The 18,778-nt window shown below is 36.3% G+C and overlaps 1 protein-coding gene across 4 annotated transcripts in view; it reads right to left on the reverse strand.

Annotated features, from left to right (window-relative positions):
* Positions 1-18,778, reverse strand: part of LOC127862909 (RB1-inducible coiled-coil protein 1-like) — a 115,462-nt gene that overhangs the window by 71,262 nt on the left and 25,422 nt on the right. For all 4 annotated transcript variants that reach the window (XM_052402181.1, XM_052402182.1, XM_052402183.1 and 1 more), the window contains exons 6-9: positions 18,247-18,362; positions 13,934-14,020; positions 9,110-9,245; positions 4,224-4,280 (exon numbers count right to left, since the gene is read on the reverse strand). In XM_052402181.1, coding sequence (XP_052258141.1) covers positions 4,224-4,280; positions 9,110-9,245; positions 13,934-14,020; positions 18,247-18,362 — 396 coding nt within the window. The remainder of the gene's footprint in view (positions 1-4,223; positions 4,281-9,109; positions 9,246-13,933; positions 14,021-18,246; positions 18,363-18,778) is intronic.

Below are 18,778 nucleotides of genomic sequence, written 5' to 3' on the forward strand. Positions count from 1 at the left end.
ATCAATAAAACCAATGTTTTGTCCAACTTTCATGATGAATGGGCAAAAGCCCTCCCAACTGGCGACCATGTTTTTGCCAGACAAAGTTTCACCAAACCTAATTTGACAGTTTTGAGACAAAACAAAGTTTCATGAAGATCAAATGTGGCCTTAACTACTGTAAACCAAATGTTTCTTATTCAGATTGTTTACAAGCCTTTTTACAATATAAGGAAACTGCCCGTCCCCCTCCATGTTTTTCAACGGACCGGAACCATTTTGAACTCAACTCTCATATCAAGGAAACAAATGTTCTGACCAAATTTCATGAAAATTGGGCCAAAAATGTGACTTCTAGAGTGTTCACATGTTTTCACTATATACATATAGAGAAAAATGCCCCGCCCACTGGCGGCCATGTTTTTCCACCGATATGGACCATTTTCGAACTTGTCCGAGAAATCAATAAAACCCATGTTTTGACAAACTTTCATGATGATTGGGCAAAAATTGTGACTTCTAGAGTGTTTACAAGGTTTCTCTATAGCCAAATAAGGAAAGCTGCCCCGCCCACTGGCGGCCATGTTTTTCAACGGACCATAACCACTTTTTAATTCAACCAACATATCATTAAGACCAACATTTTGACAAAGTTACATGAAGATTGGGCATGAAATTTTACTTCTACAGTGTTTACAAGTTTTTTCCTTTTTTTGACCTAGTGACTTTGTTTTTGACCCGGCAAGACCCAGTTTCGAACTCGACCGAGATTTCATTGGGACGAAGCTTCTGACCAAGTTTCATGAAGATCGGACAATAAATGTGGCTTCTAGAGTGTTTACAAACAAATGTGGACGGACGGACAGACGACGGACAAAGACCGGTCACAAAAGCTCACCTGAGCAATCAGGTGAGCTAAAAAAAAATGAGTTGACCGAAAGCTACAGAGTTAAATCGGTCTACTTCAACTGATTGTATTCTGTGTAAAATACAACTGATTGTATTCCGTGTAAAATACAGTTGTTAAATGAAAATAGCAATCAAATTACCGGTAATGATTGTCACTCGCGCATTTCTGCAATTCTGAATAAAAACAAGAGATGTGTTTGTCAGAACACAATGCCCCCTACTGCGCCGCTTTGATACATGTTTTTTGACCTTTGACCTTGAAGGATGACTTTGACCTTTCACCACTCAAAATGTGCAGCTCCATGAGATATAAATGCATGCCATATATCAAGTTGCTATGTGAAGGGACATAGAAATTATGAGCATTTTTCGAAACCCTAAACGCGAAACCTAAACACAAAGTGTGACGGAAGGACAGACAGAGGGATGGTCCTATCACTATATGCCCTCCTTCGGGGGCATAAAAAATGTTATTCTGTTTGTATGCCCCCGGTAGGAGGGCATATAGTGATCGGACTGTCCGTCTGTCTGTCCGTCTTTCCGTCACACTTTGCATTTAGGTTTCGAAAAATGTTCATAACTTCTATGTCCCTTGAGATGTAACCTTCATATTTGGTATGCATGTGTACCTATATTGACAAGGCCTTTCCATACGCACACAAATTTTGACCCCTGTGACCTTAACGTTGAACTTAGGGTCAGCGTTTAGGTTTCAAAATCTGTGTTTAGGTTTCGAAAAATGCTCATAACTTTTATGTCCCTTGAGAAATAACCTTCATATTTGATATGCATGTGTATATGAACAAGGCCTCTCCATACGCACAAATATTTTGACCCCTGTGACCTTGACTTTGAACTTAGGGTCCGCGTTTAGGTTCCCAAATCTGCGTTTAGGCTTCGAAAAAAGCTCATAACTTCTATCAAGGGTTTATAGGGCGCGTAATTCATCCTATGGTGACAGCTCTTGTTCTTGTTTTTCTTATTGTCCATAAATAGGACCCTTCCGCAAAAAAATTGCAGGTAACTTTTGTCTGTAAAAAAGTATCGTCTAATACTCCGAAAAATATTGTATATAGCATCTGGCAAACCTATATAACACATGACACACTTATATAGCACTTGACACACTTATCTAACACATGCCAAATTCATATTACACCTCACACATGCATATAGCATCTGACACACTTATATAGCATCTGACACTTATATAACATCTGAAACACTTAGAGCAAGTGACACACTTATATAACACTAATATAACACCTTACACACATATAGAGCACCTGAAAAAATGTATGACATCTGACACACTAAAATAGCACCGAACACACTTATATAGCACCTGACACACTCATATAGCACCTGAAACGCTTATATAGCACAATGCACATTTCTAAAAAAACCTGGCACACTTAAATGGTACCTGGCACACTAACATAGGACCTGCCACACTTATATAGCCCCTGGCACACTTATAAAGCATCTGACACACTTATATAACCCATGCCACAATTATATAGCACATTAAACACTTAGATAGCCCCTGACACACTAATATAGCTTCTTACACACACTTATATAGCATCTGCTACACTTACAGCATGTGACAAACTCTAATAGCACCTTACACACTTATATAGCACCAGACACAATAATATAGCACATTACACATTAATATTGCACCTGAAACACATCATGTGACACACTTCTATAGCACCTTACACCCTTATATAGCACATGACCCACTTATACAGTACCTGACACACTTATGTAGAATATGACAACCAAATATAGGTCCTGACACAATTACATAGCATTTGACACATTTATATTACACATGACACACTTATATAGCATTTGAACAAACTAATATAACACATGACACATTCATATAGCATCTGACACACTTATAAAGCACTTGATAAACTTATTAAGCACTTAAAACACTTACACAGAAACTTATTTCCAAAATTTTGCTTTCAGAAGAGAGTGGATAAAATTCATAAACAAGAGGGCCTTGGTTGCCCTGTGTCGCTCACCTGAGTAGTATTAATGTTAAGAAAGGGTTGTTAACGTTGTTTTGTGTAAAGAAAGGGTGTGTTGTTTTGGCAGATATACACATATATGCCTTATAAGTAGTTTTGTGTGTGTGGGTTTATGTTTTTTTAAATAGACGTTTGTTACCCGTTGCAACAAAGTTATATTTTGGATAAAAGTAATATTAGGATAGTAATTTAAAAATGAGCATCAGAAAAAGAAAATAGAAGTACATTTTTCCACAAATTGTTGTCCAGTTTTGAGATCATAAGATAAGCATCTCAGCATCTTTGGATGTTATAGGGGATGACTAGTTACAACTTGTTTTTGCAAGAACAGCTTCAGATACTGAAAACAAATGCTCCACCCCCTAGTGGCCATGTTTTTCAACGAACCGGAACCATTTTAGAACTCAGCGGATATATCATTAGAACAAATGTTCTGACCAAGTTTCATGAAGATTTGACTAAAAATAAGATTTCTAGAGTGTTAACAAGGTTTTGCTTTAGCAATATAAGGAAAACTGCCCTGCCCCCTGGGGGCCATGTTTTTCAACTGACCGGAACCATTTTCGAACTTAGCTGAGATATTATTTGGACACATTTTCTGACAAAGTTTCATGAAGATTAGACAATAAATGTGACTTCTAGAGTGTTAAAAAGCTTTTTCTTTGTTTTGACATAGTGACCTAGTTTTTGACCTCAAGTGACCCAGTTTCAAACTCGACCAAGATATCATTGGAACAAATCTTCTGACCGAGTCAGACAATAAATGTGGCCTCTAAAGTGTTAACAGGGGAAAATGTTGACGATGAACGACGCACGACAAACGACCAACAAAAGGTGATCCCAAAAGCTCACCATTGTGCTCAGGTAAGCTTAAAAGTGACCAAAGGACCAACTGGCATACATAAGCATAAAATGCTCAATTATATAGCCCCCTATAACTAGTAATTGGGGTATAGCAATTGAATAACATTCCCCCTATAACTAGTAATTGGGGTATAGCAATTGAATAACATTCAAGATTACAAAAAGATATAGATGGCACAATTTGTGAATTTACGGCTACAGAACAAATCACTGCACAAAATCTATATTTACCAATGCTAAGTTGGCAATCAATGCTTATTTTATATGCTTTTAATTGCAAACTAGGCAAAAATATTTATTGGTCCCTAATAATAGCAAATATTTCCTTGTCCTTAATTTTATTACTTAAAGTACTGCATACATTTGAAGACCATAGGATCAGTAAACAGAATATTTCAGTGATGTTATTTTATTACTTCTTACCTGTTCCGTGGCTTTATCGCATTGTTCAACCATGTCTTGCAGAGTATGATTTGAGTCCTGTGTAATAAAAGAACAAGCAGATACTTTGAATTGATATCCCCCGCCAAATAAATTGTGTTTATGGATGTGTGCAAATCCCTTGATATACGGTATAATCATGAAAAATATAGTAATTGATTTTATGCATTGCAATTCTCCTCATTGATATCTAAACACCCATAAAGTTTCAAGTTGAATAGCCTTGAAAAGTTACATTAAACAAAAACAACAAAAAGCAAAACTCCATGTTAAGAAAGTGTAGGGTTATGGTTCTTGTGCATGCCACTTCTTCCCATTGATTTCAACACACCCATGTTGTATCCTATCTGAAATAAAGCCCTGAAAATTTCCATCATAGAAATACAACAAAGGACAATATCTCTTATCAACCAAACTGAACCATTTTCAAACTCGTCCAAGATATCATTGGGACAAATCTTCAAACATTCATGAAGATCGGACAATAAATGTGGCCTCTTGAGTGTTAACAAGGTTTTACAATAGGTATATAAGGAAAAATTCCCCGCCCATTTGCGGCCATGTTTTTCAACAGACCAGAACCATTTTGGAATTCATCCAAAATATCATTAGAACATACGTTCTGAACAAGTTTCATGAAGATCAGACAATAAATGTGACTTTTAGAGTGTTTACAAGTTTTACTATAGCCATTTAAGGACCAAGAGGGCCTAAAAGGCCCAAAATCGCTCACCTGAGATACAAAGGAACTGACCTGTTCTTTGCAGCCCAAGATATTATAAGAACAAATGTTCCAACCAAGTTTCATAAAAAGTGAACTATTAATGTAACTTTTAGAGTGCTAACAAGGTTATTATACAGCCATATAAGGATAACTTCCCCGCCCCTTGGCTGTCATTAAAACAAATGTTCTAACGAAGTTTCAAGATGATTTGACAATAAATGTGACTTTTAGAGTGTAAACAAGCTGTTACAATAGCCATACAAGTAAAAATGACCCGCCCCCTGGCTGCCAGGTCTTTCAACCAACTGGAACAATTTTCTAACTCCTCCAAGATATATTTGGGAAAAATCTTCTGACCATGTTTCATGAAGATCGGACAATGAATGTGGTTCTAGAGTGTTAACAAGTTTTTACTAGCCATATATAACCATATAAGGAAAAAAGCCCCACCCCTGGTGGCCATGGTTTTCAAATGAAACCATTTTCAAACTTGTCCAAGATAACATTAGGACAAATCTTCTGACCAAGTTTCATGATGATCGAACAATAAATGTGGCCTCTAGAGTGTTAACAAGATTTAACTATAGCCATATAAGGAAAAATTCACCGCTCCCTGGCAGCTGTATTGTTCAACAGACCAGAACCATTTTCAAACTCATCCAAGATGTCATCAGAACAAATGTTCTGACCAAGTTTCATGAAGATTGGACTATAAATGTGACTTAAAGAGTGTTTAAAAGTTTTTACTACAGCCATATAAGGAAAAATGCCCTGCCCTCTAGCGGCAATGTTTTTCAACCAACCAGAACTATTTTTAAACTTGTCTAAGATTTCAGTTGGACAAATCTTTTGACCAAGTTTCATGAAGATCACACAATAAATGTGGACTCTAGAGTGTCAACAAGGTTTTACTATAGCCATATAAGGAAAAATGCCCCTCCCCCTAGCAGCCATGTTTTCCAACCAACCGCAACCATTTTCGAATTGGCACAAATCTTCTGACCAAGTTCATGAAGATCAATAAATGTGGCATCTAGAGTGTTTACAAGGCAAATGTTGACGCTGCACAAGGCACAACGGACAAAAGACGATCACAAAAGCTCATCATGAGCACATTGTGCTCAGGTGAGCTAAAAACAAAGGGCTTTAAATCTAACAAAAGAAAGTATAGCTTTTATGCATGGCACTTCTCCTCATTGATATCTTTACACCTATGAAGTTTCATGTTATATCTTGTATAGTTTTTTTAGATATAGCCCCAACAAATTTGATGACAGACGGACGGACAGACTGACAGATGGAAGGATAATGCCAATGCTATATCCCTCCGCCTTCGGCAGGGAATAAAAATCAATACGTATAATGGTTCAAGAGATTATGTTCAAATTACTTTTTTCAATGCTCAAGTCATTCTCAAGTTTTTAAGAAACTTTTTTTGTCTATTAAAGTGACTTGAGTAAAAGTATGACTTAAAATAAAATAAACAAGGGCTGTTTGTAAAACATGCATGCCCCCCATATGGGCTCTCTGTTGTAGTGACAGCCATTGTGTGAATATGTTTTTTGTCACTGTATGTCAATGACCTGTGAAATGTATCCAATTAATAGTGCAAAAACCAATCAGGACCTATACTAATCAATTATATCCATTATATGATTGAGTCTTTGATTTTTTGGATTCCTTTCACACATTTTGACTTATTTGACAATATGTGAATTGTGCACACAATTTGTAATGTTTTATTAATTAATGGTAATGAAACATGTTATTTATAGCAGTTAACTCCCCTAGTCAATGACCACCATAGATAGCAATGCAATCTGATTAAATAGCCAAGGCTAGTGTTGTGTATTGGGCAAATGTATACAAGTGCAACTTGACCACATGACCAGTATCATGTGTTACCACACACAGAAGTCAGTTATGTAATAGACCATTAATTCCACTCCCAACTTTGGCCACTTGCCAAGATACTGACCAGTATCAGATGGGGTTGTGAAACTGTGTAAACAGTGAACACCAGTCCATGTAATACTGGCCTACCACTTGTACTAGTTGATTTGGAGTTAATACAGTAATGCATGTACAAATGAGACACTAAGCTCAAAAGTTAATTATATGTGCCTCTGAAAACTAACCAGAGGAGTGTGTTGAAATTTACAATCTTTACTTGGCATTTGAGGAAATCTGAACTCTCAGGGTTTGGATAGAACATCCCCAAATTAACTTTTCTTTACACTGTTGTTATTTTTGTTCAATACACAAATATTAACCTAACTTTACAAATCAGTAAAGGAAACTAAATCTAAGTTGATATTTTAATATGCTTGATCCTATTTATGTATTAACATTGTTTTATACATACAAACTGTGTTGCTGTTTTTCAATTAACAAGCAGATTAAAAATTAATTATATTTTTATGTATAATTTGAATTGACAAAATTAAATGCAAGTTGCATAGCAAGAATTACATGTTTGATTTATTGTCAGTGAATCGTGACATTTTCTCAATGTTTCAGACCACCAGTTTGTCAAACCTATCAACCGCTTGGATGGTCAAGCTAAATAGAATTGACCCAGCAAATCACAACTGTCCTGTTGCCATATAATATTACATATCATATTACATTGGTTTTTTAAATGTTGAATTCTCACGTCATTTCCATAAACATAGTATTTACTGGCACAGAAACAAAGGCTTATACATCATTATGAATGAACATGTGTCAAAAATTCAATTTGTAAGTCTCTTTACTGGACAGTGTGAAAACAGAATAAACTAGTGAACTGAAAATCAATAGGGGTCATCTGCGAGTCACGATCAATGTACCTATGAAGTGTCATGATCCTAGGCAAAAGCGTTCTTGAGTTATCATCCGAAAATCATTTTACTATTTCGGGTCACCGTGACCTTGACCTTTGACCTTGTGACCTCAAAATCAATAGGGGTCATCTGCGAGTCTTGATCAATCTACCCATGAAGTTTCATGATCCTAGGCGTATGCGTTCTTGAGTTATCAACCGGAAACCATTTTACTATTTCGGGTCACCGTGACCTTGACCTTTGACCTAGTGACCTCAAAATCAATAGGGGTCATCTGCGAGTCATGATCAATCTACCCATGAAGTTTCATGATCCTAGGCGTATGCATTCTTGAGTTATCATCCGGAAACCATTTTACTATTTCGGGTCACCGTGACCTTGACCTTTGACCTAGTGACCTCAAAATCAATAGGGGTCATCTGCAAGTCATGATCAATCTACCCATGAAGTTTCATGATCCTAGGCGTATGCATTCTTGAGTTATCATCCGGAAACCATTTTACTATTTCGGGTCACCGTGACCTTGACCTTTGACCTAGTGACCTCAAAATCAATAGGGGTCATCTGCAAGTCATGATCAATCTACCCATGAAGTTTCATGATCCTAGGCGTATGCGTTCTTGAGTTATCATCCGGAAACCAATTTACTATTTCGGGTCACCGTGACCTTGACCTTTGACCTAGTGACCTCAAAATCTATAGGGGTCATCTGCGAGTCATGATCAATCTACCTATGAAGTTTCATGATCCTAGGCATATGCGTTCTTGAGTTATCATACGACAACCACCTGGTGGACGGACCGACCGACCGACCGACCGACCGACCGACATGAGCAAAGCAATATACCCCCTCTTCTTCGAAGGGGGGCATAAATATATATGTATATAGATAGATATTTATTTATTTATATATATTGTCAAACACCCAATCCTCTTGACATTCTTGTTAACTTTTGATTATAGGTGAACTTTAAAAGACATCAGAGTTAGTAATCTTGGAACTTAACTTCTAGAGATGATGTTATACCCTTTACCAGACCAAATTTTGTTTTCACAGAGTTATATTTAATTCACTATATACTTCGGATACATTCAAGAATGAAATGGACTACAAACAAATAGGTACACTGACATAGAACAATAAACAGAATGTTCAATTTATATCACTGTGGCTTGTGGGGGGGCCTTTGTCATGGTACATAAAAGAAACATGGAGGGATTAAGTTTTGGATGGAATTTTACAGGTAAGTCAAATCTGTTGTTTTTTTTCGAGTTTGTGCATATTAGGATATTGTTTGATGTATTTATTATATTCCTACTTGCGAGCTTATCCAATCAAACAACATCAACTGTGAGACTTCATCAGGATTGTGTTCAGCAGCCATATTGTCTGTAGCTGTCACCAAAGAAGGGAGAACTGGTATTCTGGACAGTAGATCAAGAGAGTGGTTCACACTGAAACATAGTCAACATTTCTAAAAAGTAGTTGAGTTCAGAATCTATCCAACAATTAAAGCATTGTTAAGTACACAATACACCCAACAGTTTAAGAGTATTTAAGTACAGAAAATACACCCAGAAGTTAAATTGTAGCTAGGTCTATAATTAATTTAAAAATAAAACAAGGGCTGTTTGTAAAACATGCATGCCCCTCATATGGGCTGTCCATTGTAGTGGCAGCCATTGTGTGAATACGATTTTTGTCACTGTGACCTTGACCTTTGACCTAGTGACCTCAAAATCAATAGGGGTCATCTGCGGGTCACGATTAATCTACCTATGAAGTGTCATGATCCTAGGCAAAAGCGTTCTTGAGTTATCATCCGAAAATCATTTTACTATTTTGGGTCACCGTGACCTTGACCTTTGACCTTGTGACCTCAAAATCAATAGGGGTCATCTGCAAGTCATGATCAATCAACCTATGAAGTTTCATGATCCTAGGCGTATGCGTTCTTGAGTTATCATTGGAAAACCATTTTACTATTTCGGGTCACCGTGACCTTGACCTTTGACCTAGTGACCTCAAAATCAATAGGGGTCATCTGCGAGTCATGATCAATCTACCAATGAAGTTTCATGATCCTAGGCGTTTGCGTTTTTGAGTTATCATCCAGAAACCATTTTACTATTTCGGGTCACCGTGACCTTGACCTTTGACCCAGTGACCTCAAAATCAATAGGGGTCATCTGCAAGTCATGATCAATGTACCCATGAAGTTTCATGATCCTAGGCGTATGCGTTTGAGTTATCATTCAAAAACCATTTTACTATTTCAGGTCACCGTGACCTTGACCTTTGACCTAGTGACCTCAAAATCAATAGGGGTCATCTGCGAGTCATGATCAATGTACCTATGAAGTTTCATGATCCTAGGCCCAAGCGTTCTTGAGTTATCGTCTGACAACCACCTGGTGGACGGACCGACAGACCGACCGACCGACAGACCGACATGAACAAAGCAATATACCCCCTCTTCTTCGAAGGGGGGCATAAAAATAGTTGAGTACAGAATAAACACAACAGTTCAGGGTAATTGAGTACAGAATACATCCAATGGTTAAAGAGTAGTTTAGTCCAGAATCCAACCTGCTGTTGAAGAGTAGTTGAGTACAGAATACACACAGAAGTAAAATTGTAGCTGAGTACAGAATCCAACCAATAGTTAATGAATAGTTTAGTACATAGTCCATCCAAAAGTTAAAGAGTAGTTGAGTAATTACTATATCCAACAGATATATAGTAGTTGAGTACAGAATCAATCAACACTTCAAGAGTTGTTGAGTACAGAATCCACCCAGCAGTTGAAGAGTAGTTGAGTACAGAATCAATCCAACATTTGAAGAGTTTTTGAGTACAGAATCAATCCAACATTTGAAGAGTTTTTGAGTACAGAATCAATCCAACATTTGAAGAGTTTTTGAGTACAGAATCCAACCAGCAGTTGAAGAGAAGTTAAGAACAGAATCCATTCAGCAGATTTAGAGTGATTGAGTACAGAATCCATCCAACAGCTAAAGAGTAGTTGAGTACAGAATCCATCCAGCAGTTTTAGAGTAGTTGAGTACAGAGTCCATCCAGCAGTTTTAGAGTAGTTGAGTACAGAATCCATCTAACAGTTGAAGAGTTGTTGAGTACAGAATCCATCCAACAGCTAGAGTACTTAAGTACAGAATCCATCTAACGGTTGAAGAGTACTTAAGTACAGAATCCATCCAACGGTTGAAGAGTTGTTGAGTACAGAATCCCCCCAACAGATACAGACTATAGGTAAGTACAGACAATGCCCAGTAGTATTGAATTCCATACAGTCAAATCGTTTGCAGCAAAGGTAGCTTCCTTTATGATCAAAAGTTCTACTTATTCTTCATGTTTAAAATAATATAAAAGTAATAGATTTATAGTCCAAAGTATCAATTAAAAGCGTAACAAATGCTTGATCATTCTTTTGATTTCCATTGATAAGTATTGATAAACTAAAAGATACTTCAAACATTTGACTCAGTTTGGAGTTTCTTTCAATTTATTTGAACATAAAACATTCTTTTTTGAATGTTTAATTATTGTCATTTTGCAAATCTGTGAACAGGTCCCTTCCATACTGAAACAAAACAAGCAAATTTGTTGAATTGATATCCTCTGCAAAATAAATTTTGTTTATTGATTTCCCTTTGCATGCTACTTCTCCACATTAATACATATACACCCATTAAATTTCATGTTGAAATCTAGTAAAGTATCTGAAATATCAGTGTTTTTTTTCAGTTTTGGGGGAAGGGGGTCAGGGTCCCCTGAGAGGGGGAAAATTCGCGCGTAAATGGGGAAAAGGGGGAAATTTCTATGCTTAGCTAGTAACAGTACAAAATCAAGTTTTAACACTATAATTCACCATACAGAGGGAGAAAAACATAATTCAAACTCTTTTATTCATTAACATGTTATGTTCATGTTCAAAGTTCAACATTTCTGGGCTTTTCAGCGAATTTATCAATTATTCTGGTAACCTCCTCTTCAATAATGGGGGAATGGGGCCGAATAACGCCGAATATTTCATCCAAAAAAAACACTGAATATAGACCTGAAAGGTTACGTCATACAACAAGACCTGCGTTTGTGAAACATAATGCCCCCTACTGCTCTTAAAAACTACACAACAGCTATTTTAGAAAATTAAGAGAAACGCTCAAGGCCCATAACTTTACCAAAAATCAATGCACCGGAATGACTTTCACAGTTCATCTGAAGGTCATGTAGACTCAAAAAACAAAAATCTGCTCAATATCTGAAAGTTTTGCATAAAAAACCTCCGGAAAATGATTATTAGGAGAAATTTTCTTAGTCCAAGGCCCATAACTTTGCAAAAATCAATGGACCAGAAACGAATTTCACACTTCATCTGTAGGTCTTAGAGGTAGACTCACATACCAAATAAATCCTCAATATCTGAAAGAGTTGCGTAAAAAATCTCCGTAAATTGGTTATTATAGAGAAAAGTCCAAGGCCCATAACTTCCCAAACAAATCAATTGACTGGAACAAATTTAGGCATTTTCCTCACCATTTTAGGAAAAAAATAAATTTAAGGATTGGGAATTTTAGGGGGCTAAAAGTCCACTGATATTGGAAAAACTAATTTGATATAACTCTTTGCTATGATTAAAATTACAATAACATTTAGATATAATAATCATTATAATCACACTTCTTTCAAAACAAATAATTTTTTTTTTTTAACAAAATTGAAAATTGAGATTTTAAATAATGTTACAAATTCGGTCTGTTTAACAGACCAATAGATATGCCAGGAAAATGCTGGAATTTCACACTTAATCTGTTGGTCATGTCGGTAGACTCACAAACCAACAAGAGCATCGCAAAGCCGGTGCCAACGCTCAGCTGTGGATGCAGTTTTGAATAATAAATTAGAGGTCACAGTGACCTTAACCTTTGACCTAGTGACCCAAAAATGGGTGTGGCGTGTAAAACTCATCAAGGTGCAGCTACATATGAAGTTTCAAAGTTGTAGGTGGAAGCACTATGATTTTAGAGCCAATGTTAAGGTTTTAGCATGATGCGGACGGGGGACGAGCTGGCTATGACAATACCTAAGGTTTCTCTGAAAACAGCAGTGCTAAAAATCAGCTCAATATCTAAAAGCATTGTGTAAAAAACCCTCTGAAAAACGCTTATAACACTGCAACTGCAATGTATTGCGGTCTGGTATATCGCGATGTCCAATATATCGCGAATCAGCCGTGGATCCCATTTTTTCTCCCACTCTAATTTTCTGTGTAATCCGACATTCATAAATCCAGTTTGGTCCAGATGGTTTTCCTTCTTTGTGCATCACATTCACCCTTGTGTACTGCGACAGAAAAACCCCCCAACTTTCTCAACATCAAAGGTAATTTTGCGCGTCATCTTTCACAACATTCTCTATTGACTTCGCTTTAAACTGACATGATGCAAGCTGTCAATCACTTTCGTCTTGGTAATTGTATCAGCCAATCATTGCTCAGGCTGCTGAATACACAAAGTACCTTACATGCAGGTGTATACAATCACTGTAAATGTTACAGAATCATACTGACCAATCTCAACAAATTGTGTGCATAAGATGCGTCGACACAAGTTGTTTTTAAAACAACATATAAATGCATGAATGACCTGACAAGTTATATTGAGCGCCGTATATATCGCGATCTTTGGATCCCGCAAACCGCGATATAATGGAGTTGCAGTGTATAGAGAAATTAACTATGTCCAAAGCCCATAACTTCGCCAAAAATCAATGCACTGAAAATGAAACCCACACTTCATCTGCAGGTAGACTCACACACCAAATATAAGGTCAATATGTTAAAGTGTTTCCGAAAAACATCAGCAAAATGGAATGGCAGACAAACAATCAAGACAGTTTGACGGACTGCAACTCTTTTTAAGAAAGTGTAGGGTTCTTGTTCTTTTTCATAGCACTCCTCCTAATTGATATCTATACACCTATTAAGTTTCATGTTGAAGTCTTATATGCAAGTGTCTGAGATACAGCTCTGAAAAGTTTGTGACAGATAAACAGACTTAAAAGCCAAAACTATATGCCTCTGCCTTTGGAAAAAGATTATAATTTAAAACTGCTTTCAAACCTTGTTATCAGTTCTCTATATGCATTCCTGCACTCAAGATACTGCTTGAAAGACTCGTGGAATGTCTCTGTCCTTTGCTTCAGTTCACTGAAATAAATATCCAAGGAACACAATCTGAGCTATACTTTATTCTGTGTATTCAGAATATTAAACTAACACACAGAACGTTCCACAAGAAAAAGGATACACCAATATTTGTTCCAAAACTTAAGAAAACATTGGCAGGGATCCATTTTTTAAATAAAATTTCAACTGCAGCCCATGTATCCAACAATTATTGTTTGCTTCCCTTTCAGAGTAATTGCGTAATTCAATACGTTTATGGCATTAAATATGAACACTGGTTAAGGTAAACCAATTGCCCAAAAAATTGAACTGAATTTTTTTTCTACACTCAAACACTATTCAATGAGATTTAAAAGATAAACATTCTGAAGACATGTGCACATACAAACACAGCCCAGATATTATACCAGATAAACATTCTTGCCAAGTTTTATTAAGATTGAGTAAACTAGAAAAGTTTGACAGTCCAGGCATTGAAGAATTTTTCCAGAGCCACTCGCCCTGCAGGGCGTGTAGGCCTGACAATCCACTCGCCCTTCACTTTAATCTACTCGCCCTGCATTTAAAAACAAGAAACTGTCAGAGACGGGTGATGCTCCCCAAAATTTTTTTTGTCATAATATTGCACTATATATTCAGATAAAAGGAAACGTCTTGAGGGCACAGTAGTTGGGGGGACAAAAAATTTTTTATAGAAAATTTCAAAGGGCCATAACTCTGTGAAAAATCATCCGACCAGAACCTGCTGATAATATGAACATCTCCTCTTGGTAGTGAAGCTTCCCATAAAGTTTCATTGAATTCCGGTCATTAGTTGCTGAGAAATAGCCCGAACAAGAATTGCACTATATGTACAGTTAATGGAAAATTTCAAAATTTTCAAAGGGCCATAACTCTGTGAAAAATCATCCGACCAGAATCCTGCTGATAATATGCACATCTCCTCTTGGTAGTGAAGCTTTCCATAAAGTTTTATTGAATACCGGTCATTAGTTGCTGAGAAATAGCCCAGGACAAAAATTGTGCACGGACGGACAGACACACGGACAGATGAAGTTGCGACAATATGCTCCCCCCAAAATAAATTTTTTGGGGAGCATAAAAATATATATCTATATTTATAGTTATGATCTACCAGAACCTTTTTAACCTACGTAACAAAGTGACACTAAACTGCAAACAAATTAACTACATTATCTGATGGATGTTATTTGCTTTCCTTACGTTTTCTGCACCTGTTTCCTTTTCTCAATACTTTCGGCTTCTCGTTTTGATGACCTTTCTTTTTGGTCCCTGTCTCCACCACCTTGCAGATATTTTAAAATAGAACCCTTTTCCATGCTGAGTTTTAATATTTCAGACGAACTTTTACTGAAAGACACGCTTGATTGCCAATGGTTACAATATGGTAAATTTTGGCTAAGGCTTCTGATCACGAATTATAATGAACCAGTTATGAAATTTTTTTTATTGATATCTACATTAAAATGAAATTGTATTCTTCACGGAATGACCAATATATTTAACTGTTTTTTTCAACTTTTAATCGATTAGCTAAGAGCACTGACACCTACGAAAAGAGCGCAGCCGATTTCGAGAATTATTTTTACTGTGCCCGTGACGTCATTTTTAATTGTCAAAACGTAAGAGCAGTTTCTTTGTGTACAAAACCTATTTTTTGTTTTTTCGAAAAATTGTTCGCAATTTGTATTGATGTGGCAGGAGTTCTGGAGCTGAATTTATATTTCTCAACTTGAAAAACAGCACTCGCCAGGTCGGTCGAGTATTTAACAAACTTTACTCTCCCGACCGTCAACTTCACTCGCATATGCGAGCGGTCGAGTGGATTCTTCAATGCCTGCAGTCTCACACTGATGCCCCCACAACACACATAAATATTACATTTCTAGGCACATTATTAAACAAATAAATCCAAAAAACTATATTAGACGATACATTTTTATTCTTATCCACCACTTTCAAAAGAGAAAACCTACTATAAAACATGAAATAATCAAAAGCCCATAGTCACTCAAAATCAACAAATATTTTGTACAATATTTTGAAAAATAAAGTGAACACATAAAAAAATCAATGTTCCGTATAGTAATAGCCAAAATTTCAACACTAGATGTGGTCTGGTAACATAGATTTAATGCGATACAAAATGCTCATTTGTATTTTTTTGTGTCACAATATATTCCATGTGAATTTCAGGCTACGATATCCGAACATTTGGGAGCGAACACGAGATTGAATTCAGGCAGCTTCGGAAGCACATCGCATTTCTATCTCATGAATATGTCGTTCTTCCAAAGCTGCCCGGAGCCAGTCTCGCATTTTCTCATAAATGTTTGGATAACTTGGCGGTATATTAACATGGAATATATTGTCGCAGAAAAAACACTTTTTGTATCTCGTTAAATCTATTTTACAATACCACATCTAGCGTTGAAATTTTGGCTATTGCTATAAGGAAGACTGATATTTTATAGGTTAACTTTATTTTACAAAATATTTTGCAAAATATTCATTGATTTTGAGTATTTATGTTACTTTAAAACTGGAATCACCAAATTGGAACACTCAGTTCAAAGCATAGGGGTTTAAACCAGTAAGAGGGCCAGCCAAACCTCACACTTACCAAGAATTAATCACAAACCAAACACGCGCCTAAACTAATTTTAATTTAACGTATTAACGCAGCCAGAAATTAACAACATATTACACATAAGTTTAGTGTACTAGTGTAATTAGTATAAGAACTATATTAAAATGATAAGCAGTTGTCTCTTATGCGAAAGAGGCTTTCTATAGAAAGTTCAATAGATCACTTAGGATGACAGGTCAAATAAGGCTAAAAAACAAGAGCTGTCAGAGGACAGCGCGCTGGACTATTCAAGTGCTTGACAGTATAACGTAAGCCATCATGGGGAAATTGTTCATATTCAATAATTTATTAGACAAATTTCAAAAATAAAAAAAGGAAAAAAAAAACATTTCTGGGGGGGGGGGGGGGGGGTGAGAGGGGGTATAATGTGGGGTGGGGTAATTTATTAGACGATCTTTCAAAAATAAAAAAAGGAAAAAAAAAAATTTGGGGGGGTGGTCGGGGGGATGAGAGGGGGGTATAATGTGGGGTGTGGTAATTTATTAGATGATGTTTACAAAAAAAAAAAGGGGGGGGGGATTCTGGGTAGGGGCGTGGGGTATTGTTTGGTGGAATCCATTGTGGTATTCAGGTAAGTGTTGTTTTGTCAAAGTAATAATAAAATGTGATCATAAATAAAGAAGTTATGGCAATTTAAGCAAAATGTTCAATTATCTAAGTGTAAAAGGGGCCATAATTATGTCAAAATGCTTGATACAGTGGTCTGCTCTTGTTTATAGTTTAGGGTCATGTTGGTAAACAAGTATGCAACATATAAAAGCAATATGTCAAAGGATATAGGAAATATTTGGGGTAGTACACAAACTTTAACATAGATCTATCAATAATATGCATATTCTAAGTATAAAAGGGGCAATAATTATGACAAAATGCTTGATAGAGTTGTCTGCTCTTGTTAATAGGTTGGGGTGATGTTGGTAAACAAGTATGCAAAATATGAAAGCAATATGTCAAGGGACAATGAAAATAAATGGGGTAGTACGAAAACTTTAACATTTGCTGCATATTCTAAGTGGAAAAGGCGCCATAATTATGACAAAATGCTTGATAGAGTTGTCTGCCCTTGTTTATAGGTTGGGGTCATGTTGGTAAACAAGTATACAAAATATGAAAGCAATATGTCAAGGGACAATTAAAATAATTGGGGTAGTACGAAAACTTTAACATTTGCACGCTAATGGAAACAGAAACGCCGACGCCCGGGTGAGTAGGATAGCTCCACTATATATATTTCATATATATTAGTCGAACTAAAAAAAAAAAATCTTGTTGTTCTACTAATGTTACACACTTTGATTTTGTGGAAAAATATATACAATGATCTTGTTCTAACAAAGAAGGCAAAACAAGGAAATTGCTTATGTAAACTCTGTAATTTCACACAATCATTATCTTGTAATGTTGGTTCCATTGCGCCTCCGGTTCTTCTCTTTTTGAACAAATACAAAAGTTGTTGTCATGCATAAACATACATATTCACATTTTATTAATAATTGTAGATATTGTCTATATTATGTAGTGCTAGAATCATTTGACCAATTATTTATCCCATCTATCCATCTCGAATAGAACTTACCCTGTAATGTCTTCTAAGTTTGCTACAACAGCAGCCCAGCCTTGTTGCTGGAGATGCTGATCATGGATGAGTCTCTCACAGGCACGAAGCTCCTCTGTGTCCACCTCTTGGAATTGCTGTAACATATTACAGCTCAATTTCAAATGTGCTGTTTGACACTCACTAACAGTAAGTTTAATTCAATAACTTCATTTACAACTGTTTTCAATTTAATATTGACATGACTGACAGTGATAGATTTCACTCTTGGTGATAAACATAAGAGCTTAAAACATTTTTTCCACCATAATATCCAACATTTTTTCACCAAAGTATACAAAGCACACATCATAACAACATAATTCTTTTGTTATGTGAAACAAATGTCTCATTGAAGCCCATATTGAAATGTATATAAACTACTTAGATACCATGTTACATGCTGAACCTCAAGTTGGGGGGAGATTATTTAATGGTATTCCCTATTAAAGTCTGTGTTAAATGGGTGGTCCCTGGCGCAAGGCAAGTCTTGACTGTAGAGACATAATTTGAA

The sequence above is a fragment of the Dreissena polymorpha genome, chromosome 16, assembly GCF_020536995.1.
Source record: "Dreissena polymorpha isolate Duluth1 chromosome 16, UMN_Dpol_1.0, whole genome shotgun sequence".
Taxonomy (NCBI): Eukaryota; Metazoa; Mollusca; class Bivalvia; order Myida; family Dreissenidae; genus Dreissena; species Dreissena polymorpha.